General features: G+C 28.0%; 1 protein-coding gene across 1 annotated transcript in view; it reads left to right on the plus strand.

The window, feature by feature from the left end:
* nan (transient receptor potential cation channel subfamily V member nanchung) overlaps positions 1-13,051 on the plus strand; it is a 107,977-nt gene that overhangs the window by 5,579 nt on the left and 89,347 nt on the right. Inside the window, exons 7-11 of the mRNA XM_087155666.1 lie at positions 1,934-2,086; positions 3,085-3,167; positions 3,277-3,493; positions 7,265-7,372; positions 8,067-8,218. Coding sequence (XP_087011792.1) covers positions 1,934-2,086; positions 3,085-3,167; positions 3,277-3,493; positions 7,265-7,372; positions 8,067-8,218 — 713 coding nt within the window. The remainder of the gene's footprint in view (positions 1-1,933; positions 2,087-3,084; positions 3,168-3,276; positions 3,494-7,264; positions 7,373-8,066; positions 8,219-13,051) is intronic.

Here is a 13,051-nt window from a genome sequence, read left to right on the forward strand (position 1 = left end):
CAACTAATAAAATTCATGATGACCTTCTTCAAATTCATAGCATGTTAATCTCAGTGATATTATTAATGAAGATAACTGGAACTTTCTAGTACATATTAACCTTAACAATAATTATATTCTTTTCAATGACCACCTTTTTCAACAAATTAATGGTATTCCCATGGGAAATAATTTTAGTACTAACATCTGCAATATTTTTCTTTTACTACAAGAATATAGATTTGTAAAATCACATGTTAATCTTCCAATTAATTCTCTCTTTCTCTGATTCATTGATGATCTATTAGTTATTAATTTTAATGATTTCGATATTCTAGCAAAACATATTTATCCAAATGAATTAATTCTTAATAAAACAAATAATAGTAATTCTTCAGCAAATTTTTTAGATTTGACTCTTAATATTAATGTAGATAAAAATATTACATTTAAATTTTTTGACAAAAGAAATGATTTTAAATTTCCAGTTAAAAAATGCATTGATTTTAACTCTAACCTAGCCAATAAGGTTTTTTCTAATATTATTGCCAATCAAATTCATAGATTTCACAGGAATAATTCTAACTATAACGAGTTTTTATTAGATACTGATATATATAAAACAATTTAATTAAAAGCCATTTTCCTAGTTCATTTCTTAAATTCTATTTTAAAAATATCTTAAAAAACTTGGTACATTAATTTTTAATTTTTATTTAATTTTTCTGTTTTAAGAATGAGCTCTGATTTTTTCAAGGTAGGAACTAATTATGATAAACTATTCCTAAAGCCACTGGACGGAATAGTTTGGATGTATGACCTTTCATACTGGATTAGTTAAATATTTTTTAGTTACTTTTTAGTATTTGTAGCCTCTTAAAATTAATTTAATTTTAATTGTCCAGCATAATAAACAGTTTATTTATTTATTTATTATTTTTGTATAAGTGGAATGGGCTCTGGTTCGTAAAGAACCACCCCAAATGAATGCAGGTGATACGTGTATACTTTAAAATTATGTAAGGTTGTATGAATGAAGAATAAAACCTATAAACGGTTTTCTATTCCTATATGCAGGCTCTGATTTTTAAATAAGTCACCCTATGAAAGATGGATATATGTAATCTGTAAAATTATGTAAGGTTTTATGAATGAAGGATAAAGTCTATAAACGGCTTTCTATCCAATTGTACAGACTGACTTTTAAATTAATTTCCCTATGAATGATATTTTTTTAGTCTGCTAATTTAATCAATCCGTTAAACATTTTTATTATTATTTCAATTTTTAATTTTTAATTTTTTCTCATAGATGGCAGCACTAATATTTACTAAAAAATTTTTTCTTCTTCTTCGATCAAATATATATATATTTTTTAATTTTATTTTATTCGATTCAAGCTATAAGCACAACTTCCAATATTTTACATCTTCGCGTTTTTTGTTAACTGTTTTATTATTGTACTTTTAAACATAAACCGCGCCTTAATTCCCGCCGGTAAGTTCGATTTCTTTTTACATTTTTCTTTTATTTCATGATTTTTTACAACATAAGGTTTTTTGCGATATCGACACATATAAAGAATAATTTTTATCTTAGGATAATTATTCTTTATTCAGAAATATCGCATTTATAGCAATTAGATGTGTCTTGATAACGACTATTTGCTTTTACCATTCTTGTTTCTCTACCATTTAGTTTTTTATTTTATTCATGTTTTTCATGTTACTTTGTGTGTATATATATATATATATATATATATATATATATATGTAACTTTATTTTTTCCCCTCGGTACTGATATTCAACTAATGAATAATTAATAATTCAGATAGTTTACATAAAATGAAAATTATCTGGAATATTAGAGTTATGTATATTTTTTATAAGTTTCAAATCAACTGTTCATATTTCAACTATCAGTTTGTAAATAATGTATTTTGTACTATTGCAGATATATTTTCATATATTATCATTACAAAGAGAAATATACTGGGAACTTGGAAACATTACATGTGCTGCCTATGCTTTGGATGATATTGATACCATTAACAGTCAAACTGGAGAAATTAATAAACTCTCCGTTCTTAATCTTGTTGTGTATGGGGTGAGATAATACTTTATGCCATCTTGTATATACTTTCTTTGCATTTAAATAATTATATTTAGTTGATAGATAGACAAAATCTTCCGTAATAATCCCGTCCGCAGCATTTCAAGTTTCCAAAATTTGCATTTGACTGTAGGCACGTACCCCACGACGTGCAAGGAAATATGGGAGGCTCGACCAGTCCATTATTTTTTATATTAAAACATTAAGATAGTTGATGAGTACCATATTTTTTCTTTGCTTGCAGGTAAAATCAAGCTAAATCACACGTAGCATCTTTCTCGTTCAGAAACAACTTTTTTTTTAAAGTTCTTTTCTTCTGAACCATCTGTCATGAACATATAATTAACATTAACATAATTGACATAATTAACACAATTAACATAAGTAACACAATTAACATAATTAACATAATTAGCATAATTAGCACAATTAACATAATTAGTTTAATTAACAAAATTAATATAATTAACATAATCAACATATTGCATATAATTAACATATAATTGGCATTAACATATAATCTGCATAGGAAAAAAACTAATTTTGTTAAACGTTTTATTATGCTTCTTAGATATTAACATTCAACGTACCATAACCAGTTATAAGATCGGTTATCGGTTGTATTGTATTGTATTGTATTGTAAAATGTTAGTATGTTTAGTGTTCATAACTCTTTAGATTCCATAATTAATAACTCTTTAATAACTCTTATTAATAACTCTTTAGCCAAATAAACTTCCAGTGGGGAGGCTTGACCCATTTAGTACATTGAGCAATCATTGATAAAAAGGTAGCTAATTTAAGTGAAAATAATTTTTAGAAAATAGATGACAAACATTACTACTACAACTACTTAAATTTTTATTTGACCATTTTTTTCCAAGAAATTTCTGTGTAATAGTATTATATTCAAAAAAATATTTTTTTTTAAAGTCAGAGACTCTTAACCGAAAACTTGTTTCAAATTCCTATTAATTTGAATTCAATTTTAGGAAAAAATAGATCATTTGGACATGCTAAGTGGTGTCCTAGCTGATCTTCTCAACGCTAAGTGGAACAAATTTGTTAAGTTCAGGTAAGTTCACAACATATTTCACAATATTTTTTTTAAAATAAAGATAAAAACTCAACTGGCTAACGCATTATATTTGACGAATTTCATTCTTTTTTCTTTTTTTTTCCAGATTCTTTCGCCAATTCTTAACCTTCTTCTTATATTTTGCAATTTCCTTAAGCTGTTTTGTTATGAGACCTGGACCATCAATTCCAAAGTCGTACAAACACCATAATCACTCACATTTTATGCATTCAACATCAACTACTATGTCACCAATCAATATTAATTTAACATCTGACGTTGATCAATGTTATTTATTGAACGCTGATAAACCATCTGATTATGTAAGTAAACTTTTTAAATCATTTTTAAAAATGCATTAGATTATACTAAGAATGAAGCGTTTTTGAGTTACAAATAATAACAGTATTGAATTAAAGAGAATTAGATGTTATCACTTAATACCGTACTTTTACAGTTTTCATCCAAAAAATTGATGAACAGAATTACAAAGGATGAATATATTAATTTACTTTCGAATTACGGAAAATTACAATGAATTACAGAGAAAGACAATATTGAACTACAGAGATTTACAATATTGAATTACAGAGATTTACAATGTTGAATTACAGAGATTTAATATGTTGAATTACAGAGATTTAATATGTTGAATTACAGGGAATTGCAATATTGAACTATAGAGATTTATAATGTGGAATTACAAAGATTTGCAATGTTGAATAACAGAGATTTACAATGTTGAATAACAGAGATTTACAATGTTGAATTACAGAAAATTTCAATATTTTCATTTTTTAAAGATATTTCTCCATACATTTTTCACCTAAAAAATTTTTTAATTTTTTTTTTCTAAGGATTCTGCGCAAAACCCTTCTTGAATTTATAGGTATTTTAGCTGATATAATAATGCTGTTTTTCTTTTAACTACATTTATTAACTACTGTTTACTAATAAATTAATATGAAACTTAATAGAAAATAATTACAAAATTCAAAATTTAATCGAATTTTTAATAAAAGTGTAACAACACTTTGAAAAAAGAATAATTTAATTGTTTGTTAAGGATATAAACTAGAGGTATACCTTTTTTTCCAAATTTTCAATTTTACATTATATTTTTAATTTCGCCTCGAGACAGAAAAAATTGTGCCGAAAGAAAATGGAGTTCTATTTTTATATAAGTATTTTCTAGATAAATATGAGTAATTTCGAAAAGAAAAATGACACCCATATTTTTATGCGAAACTGATTTCAAATGAAATTCCACGTTACAAAAAATTTTAAAAAAATTGCAAAGTATCCCCCTAATGTTAGATATATATATATTCTTTTGAATTCGCGTCTTTGGGACTAGGTAAGAACTTTTAAAAAAAAATTCTTTAAGCATTTCTAAACTTAAATGGAATTTTAGAAATACAATGAACCCATATTTTAATATAAAACTAGTTTTAATAAATTTGGCATTCTAAAAAAATGTATTTATTCGAATATTTTACTCTAAAAACAAATTTTAAAAATTTCATACTTTTTTTAGATATATTTGAATATTTTTGGAAAATTTGAAGCAAATACTTTAATATGAAACGAGTTTTTTGCAATGTAAAAATTTATGAAAAAATCGTAATGTTAGATTTCCCTGATAGAAGTACCTTATATACTTTGCACTCAGCGTGTTTTGGATTTGATAAGATATTTTAAAAATGTTTATAAAACTATTTTTAAACATATATAAGTATTTTCCGATAATGTTACTCTCATATCTTAATATAAAATCAGTTTCAAAGTAATTCAGTGTTTCAAAAATTAAAAATCCATATATTATATACCCTTTATATAGCGTCGACTTATATACTTTCGACTTATCATGTTTTGAGCTAAATAAGATTTTTTTACAAAATTTTCTATAAGTATTTTTAGATGCATGTGTAGGCCTTTTTTTATAACCGTTGTTGAACAGCAGACCCAATTTTGTTGGGCTAACAATAACTAATGTTCAACTCAGCCTTGTAATTTTGAACCCTATCCAGAGAACAAAGGAACTTCTGGATCAACTATTGGGAGAAGTTTGCTTTCGTGGAGAACTTTTTGATGGAACTAACCCGCATTTGCGTTACATGGAGGTGAAACAACGAAAACCTCCATGTAAAGCAATAGGAAAATACACTCTATAACAAAAAAATCGACGCACCAAGAAGAATGTTGTCCGAATTGAAGAAGAAGTTGTACGAAAATTGGTGGATAGGAAGACAATGTACAGATTAGTAAATGATTAAAATTTCAGAACAATTTAATAATTTATTGCAGAGTTACAGTAACAAGTTCAATAAGGTGTTGACCCGCCTCTAGCCTGGGTACAAGCTGCCACACGGCGTGGCATAGACCGATAAAGCTCCCGGATGGCCTCTTGCGGTATTTCCTGCCAAATTCGATCCAATTGTTGAACGAGGTCATCAACATTCCGTGCCAGATGCAATCGGCTTCCCATCATATCCCAGACATGCTCGATGGGAGAGAGATCTGGTGATCTGGCGAGCCAGGGAAGAGTTTGACAAGCTTGCAGACAGTTCATAGCAACACGTGCCGTATGTGGTCTGGCATTGTCCTGCTGAAAAACCAGCCCAGGGCGCTGCAAAAGGAACGGTAGCGAAACAGGTCTTAGGAAGTCGTCGACGTACCGCTGTGCAGTAAGTGTACCTCTAATGACGACCAAAGGGGTCCGGCTGTCAAAGGAAATGGCACCCCACACCATAATGCCTTCTTGAGGGCCGGTGTGGCGTGCGATAGTAAAGGCAGGATCCCCCCTCTGCCCTGTGCGTCTCCAAACACGTCTTCGATGATCGTCAGGACACAGAGTTGGAAGCGGGATTCGTCGCTAAAGACTATACGTCCCAAGTCGGCATCATTCCAGCCTGATGGAGCGTCGATTTTGCGCGTCTTAGTGCGCTCTTGGTGCGTCGATTTTTTTGTTATACAGCGTATTAGGAAAACATTTTCCTAAACTGCGTCGTCTATATTTTAATATGAATCCAGTTTTAAAATAATACAAGGAATTATAATAAATTCGAAAATTCGCAAATTGTCCACAGGCCCCTTAAGCTATAGACTTGTATTTCCTCCTAATAAAAGTTTTTTTTCAATAATTTTCTTATTCCGCTTAGTCGTTGATTGGATGATTTCTGATTTGGTGCTTTGCTCCCTCTCCGTAAGATACCGCTTCATTATCAGTATCACATGTATACAGTACACAAAAAATCAACATCATATTGCTTTTTTTTAATTTAATGATCTGATTTGCACATGCATTAATTCAGTCCTAATTGCTTAAGATGTTAATCTAAAATATTATTCAGACAATATTTTAAGTAACAAAATCAGACATACAAGCCCCCATTTCTGAATAAATATACTCTTTTTAATTTTTAATTTATCTATTTTTTTAGTTATTTTTTTTTGTTGACTCTCAAAAATCGTAGGGGTGTTAGCCACAAATTGAAAAAATGATCCTAGTATAGTTTGTCTAAAGTAAGAACTCCCCCCACCTCACAGTCTGAGCCGTCTGCTGCTATGGAAACAAGAACGTTGTTTTGAAAACACTATTTGTACCAAATTTATTGGATGAGCTAATTGTTTAATAAACAAAAAAATTTTTATTTTAGGGCTCAAACTTTTCAATCCAAACTTGTCGAAAATAAGTATTATAATAAACGATGTGTTTTTGTTTCTGATTTCGCAGCATAAATATCGTTAGTACAAGTTGATTTAAATGTTTAATCTCAATCTGTTTAAACAATAAAAATTGCTTACTAATAGGTGAAAACCAAATCAATTGATCAAAAGTTATCAAGATGTTCTGTTTTTTGTACACAGTAAACATACCTGTCATGTACATTAAATCAAATTTTAAATGTATGTTAAGTTTGGCCAATGTAAATAGCTTTGATAAATTCTACAACTGTTTTGATTAGAATCAATTTAATAATTTATTTAGATAAATTTTAACTTATTTAATATAAATTTATTTTAATAACTTTTTTAAACGCAAATCTTATTATTTGACATTAAGTAATGATATAAATTTTTGTTTTTTGCAGGTTCGATTTGTATTGGAATTCTTAACACTTGCAGGAGCCATGCTTTATTTATTTGATGCTTTCAGAGAACTTAGATTTTTAGGCTATCAAACATTTACGCAAAATATGGTGAGTAATTATTACATTTAGTAATTTATGGTATTAATTAGACAACAATAATACAGACATTTCATTTTACCACCTGTTTTCTTAAATAACTTCCCTGCAGCAATGTTGAAAAGGACGTCACCAGGCCAAGTTTTGAGAATCTTGAGCGAATAAGGACTAAAGGGACCATTATCTGTTAATATTTAGCCTAGATATTCCCCATATAGAATTCGTTATATAGATTGAATTTTGTTATATATAAATTCAGCGCTGTCATGTGACAATCCAGTTCGACAACCCAAAATTTGCATAAGCAGAACACGTCTTACTTTATTTCACACATAAGCTAATTTTCTCTTTTTCCTACATTCAATTTTGTTGTTGCTATCGTTGTTAATATCATCCGTCCTCAGCAATTGTCTTCAATGTATTAAGTATGTGCACAGATCCGTAAAATACCACATCTTGTCTTTCGAATAATATTAAGTCTTAATATTTTATTTTTTATCACAAATCTATTACATAATTACTGTGCATAAGTTTAGATATTTTTTTACGCACAGGATAAAATATCTGGTAATCATATGCATACAATAACTAATCAACTGTTTTAATATTTCTATGTACTTTTTTTCATGCAAATATATATATAAATTTTAATAACAACAATTATTTTCTCATGCTGATTTACGCTACTTTTTAATCTGTTCTACAGATGACAGTCCCTTCGAGAGTTCTGTTTATGTGCTCTTGTAGTATGTTAATGATAATGATTCCTCTAAGGATGGCTTGTTCACACCAAGGAGAAGATTTAAGCGCTGTGTTTGTTATGTTAACTACAGCTCCATATTTTCTTTTCTTTTGCAGGTAAATATCATTAATTTCTCTCATTTTTTATTTTAGTGCGGTAAATATCTATAAACTACTGTTACAGGAATGCAGAAAAATGATAAGGGTATTTGTCTTTACATAAAATTTGATGAAGACATTTTCTCAGGGGAGAAAATTAGTGATAATATTAATTAAAGTTCTTCAAAATGCGAGTGTAAAGGTTTATTTATTTATTCATTTTCAGCAGAAAGGAACAAGTTTTTATACAAATATTTGATCTTACCAAATTCGAGTGTTAGGATTTCAAATCTGAAATTAGTTTTGCTCCAAAAGGTACAGATTTTTTTATTGGCAATTTTAATCCATTTTTTGGTCGAAACATGCAATTTTAAAAACGTTATATATAACAAGGGGTAGCGTAAGTGTTGCGACAAACTTCTAGGAGAGTTAGTGTACATCATCAGGATTAGAATTTCTCACAATGCCCGGAAACATCGTTGTACGCAGCTAGGAGAGCTTTCCCAATATGATGCGTTCAGAAGCAGAAAAAGAAACAGTTCATAGTAGGGTAGTATGAGGATATTTCCGGGCATGGGTTCCCGTACAATTTTAATCCTGATGATGCGCCCTAACTCCCCTAAAAGTTTGACACAAGATTTATGTGACCACCTATTACATGTACCGTTTTTAAATTCGTACATTTCGACAAAAAATAGACTAAAAATGTCGTTTAAAAAAAAACTGTTGCTTGAAGAGAGAAGCCGATTGCAGATTTGAACTCAGCTATCCGAAAGTATCTAAAATCTGTAGAAAAATCTCATGCGGCAGAAAATAAAATTGTTCCCTAGTGTTGTTATTATTATTTAATAAGTCGGAAAAATGTTTCAACTTGCTGAGATTAGAAATTTTGAGGTAAATTTCGATAATTATACTAAAGCTACTGAACCAACAACCTTTTGACAAAAAATGTACGTTTTAAATTTTTAAATAAATAAAAATTGGACTTGATTTAATTTTTTAAATATTAAATACACTTTGAGCCTAAAATAAAAATAGTGAGTTATTTTATCATCATCATCACAACAGTCCATGCAGTTCTCCTTGTCGCCAGATATTGCCAGCTCAATACTCTGATTGTTTTGAAAGCCACGTTAATCGAGTCTATCCATCTAAGTTCTGGATTCTGTAGTTTCTTAATTTTGAATGTAAGTATTTTTTGTTTTGCAATACTTTCCAATTACCAAATGAAAAAAAAAATTAAACTAGCGTTAAATTAAAAAGGCAACTTTCCCGCTCAGTTTATGAAACTACTGATTCAACATAGAAGAAGAAGTAGCAGGCATTATTTTTAATTATTTAAAATTAGCAAACAAAATGTGTTTAAAATACCATTTGAAAGAAAGTTATACTTCAGCAAAATAAGGTATACTTAAATCGATTTAAGCTCGGGAATCAATATGGTATCGGGGATATAATCGAATTAAGCATAGAGCAACAAGATATTGTTGTTTTGATATTAGTTTCTATACATTATCTTAAACGACAGCGTTCTAATATAATAAAAGGTAGCCTCAATTTATCTATAAATTGAGGACGCTTATTCGAATACCCTTATATTTATAGTATACTTCAGTAACTCAAGGTATACGTAAATCAAGGTTTACTTAAATCAATTTAAATTCGGGTATCAATAGTGCAAAGGGGGTACCTTGGCGAGCAAAGAACAAGAACTTGGCGAACAATCGATTTAAGTTAGAAACAACAAAAAATCGTTGTTTTGATATAAATTTCCTTGTATCATCATAAATAGCAGAGTTCTAATAAAATGAAAGGTAGCCTCAAGGCTAGCTATAAATTGAGGAGGCTTATTCAAATACCCTTATTTTTGTAGTATACTTTAGTAAATCAATGGATACTTTAGTAAATCAAGGTGTATACCTTAGTAAATCAGAAGAGGATACTAATCAATGGATACTTTAGTAAATCAAGATATGCCTTGATAAATTAAGGTATACTTTAGTAAATAAAGGTATACTTAAATAAATATAAGCTCCGGTATCAATAGGGTATCGGGAATATAATCGATTTGAGTTAAGAGCAACATTGTATCATTGTTTTGATATTAAATTCCGTATTGTATCGTAAATATCAACGTTCTAATCCAGTGTTTCCCAAACTTATGACTTTTGTGTACCCTTTCTAAATTTTTCGTAACCCTGCGATCCACTAATAAAAAAATTAATGTATTAATTACACACAAAAGTTAAAAATCACAACTGTCTGTTGACACCACTAATTATGAACTGTTAACTCTGCAAAAAATAGCCAATAGAAAAATACGTAATTGTAAATTGTCATGGCTAGCTTTGTTTTTAAATAAAAATTTTTGAAATTTTCGTTTGTGGCAAGATACTTCGCATAAGAACGCGTACCCCCGCTAAACTGTTCCCGTACCCCTGAGGGTACGCGCACCACTTTTTGGGAAACACTGTTCTAATCTAATAAAAAGTAGCCCCAAGTTTAGCTATAAATTGAAGGCGTTTATCCAAGTACCCTTATTCTAAACTAATGAATATTTCATTTTGAATATTCTTTTTGCGTTTATGTAATTATTCCAGTTTAAATTTTCATATTAAATTTAATTTAATACCATAACTATAAATAAGTTTTATGGCCTAATGACAGTTATTTATTGAAATTTTTATTTAAATAATTTATAATTATTGCCTAGTTAAATTATTGCATACTAAAGAAGAATTTACGCAGAAAAATTTTTTTATTTAAGGATTAGTTAGAATTCATAATGAGACATAATGCAAAGAAGCTTTGAAATAATAAATTTTGAATATTATTTTTTGAATTTGTGGTCTTAAAAGAGAATCGTATTATGACTTATACATAATTCTGCCTACTTTTTTTATTACCTTTGATGCAATTTTGTCGGTAAAACTGCGAAGCCAAATTAAATCTGCTGCGCCTGCGGTCGTTCTGGGCTAGTTCTGCTTATAATTTTAAAACAAATTATTTTATGATACCGCAAAAAGTTAAATATATGTAATTAATAGCTTTCTTAATAGTTATTATGTATATATTTAATAGTATGTGGTAAACTAAAATATTTTTTATTAAAAGTTCAGTAATGACTTTTCGATAGTTAAACAATAAAAGTTTATCATATCAACTAATTTATAATATCTAAAATTGTAGACAAATTAAAGTTTAACTTTAAAAATTTTTGCCCTCTAACTTAACTTTAATAACTGCTTTTTAACTTAAAAAAATTATTAAAAGCTAATTTTTAATCTTCTTTAAATTAAGTTTCAGTTATACTTAATTAATTTTCAATACTTTAAAGTAGAACAAAATGAAGTAATAAAATTCTATTGATAGTGCAGTTAATTTCTAATTAATTGAACCATTAGATGTAATATTAATTGTTAGTTGCTAATTTTCGCCTTTTAAAACTTTCAAACCTGCCAATGAATCATATAAATACAAATACTCTCCTCAGATAAGTTTTTTGAACTTTTCAATGGTTTTTCAGATCAGTAAGAAGGTTCTGCTTATATATACGTTGAAATAACTTATCAATAATAATAAGTTAAGAAAGTATAGCAGTAAATTTAAAATATTAAATTGAAACATCATTATTAAAATAAGTGAATGCTTGGATCTTTTTAACAGATGTTAAAATATAAAGTAATGCATCCGGAAGGTAATATTCATGAAACTAACTTGTTACCAAAAATTGAATTAAAATAGTTTTTCTCCGCTTTCCCATTTTTCCATTGTGATGAAATATATTTATGTAAGTTACATTGCAACAAAAAATGTTAAACGCGTGAAAAATTTAGCCAGACAAATTCTTATTTTTCCAAACTAAATAACTAGATGGCAGCACTACAATTCAATCATAGTACAAACGTTAGTCCCATTTTCTCTGATCAGAAAATAAAATTTGAAGAGAAAATATCCGTATGAAATTAGTCGAAAAAAATATAAACATAATTATTTGGTTAATAAATAAATTTAAAATTTTAAAATTAAATAAATTTTCAATGCTAATAACTGATTTTTTTAAACTATTAATGTGTTTGCAATACTTCTTATGACTTAAAATATCTAAAACCTTTGTAAATCAAAATTATGTATTTCTTTGAAAAGACTATTTTTTCATGGCAATGAAATATTTTCATGTGTTTCAAATGAAGGCTTTTATTTTTATGGGTAAAAATTTCATGTATTCCAAAAATCTAAAATTAAGTTATCCCACAATTAAAAAAAATATCAAATAATTTGTGAAGTTGTTTAAACACCGGTACATTCAGTAACATTTGTGCGGGGAAAAAAAATCCACTGAAATTTTACTCATCTGAGTATTTTCTATTGGATCATATTGTAATTTTACTGTTATATTCATAATCATAAAATGTTAAATCAAATGAATATTTAAACGTTTGTAAAAATATCGAAAAATTAAGGCTTACGACCCATAATGACTACTTAAATGATAAAGAAGTTATAACATAAAACTTATAAATCATATAAATCTTGTTAAATTTAAGTTATAACCAATTTAAAAAATTCTATTGTCACTTACTGATGCATTTTTAATCTATGAAAGAGAATTCAATGAAAATTTACTAATTTTAGATTTTTTTTCCCTTTCTTTTATGATTAGTTTATTTTAAAAAATTAACTAATTGGTGGTTAATTTTTTTATGATAAAGGCCTGAAATAAACATTTGAAAAACTAGACATTACTCTAAATTTTCTTTTGCAATATTAAATAATTAATCCGAATCTCATTTAGGTTACTCTTGAACTCTTATATTTTTTTAACTTTTGAAAAATCTTTATTCACAAGTT

Source organism: Parasteatoda tepidariorum, chromosome 12, assembly GCF_982258835.1.
Source record: "Parasteatoda tepidariorum strain Cologne lab strain chromosome 12, Ptep-v5.0, whole genome shotgun sequence".
Taxonomy (NCBI): domain Eukaryota; kingdom Metazoa; phylum Arthropoda; class Arachnida; order Araneae; family Theridiidae; genus Parasteatoda; species Parasteatoda tepidariorum.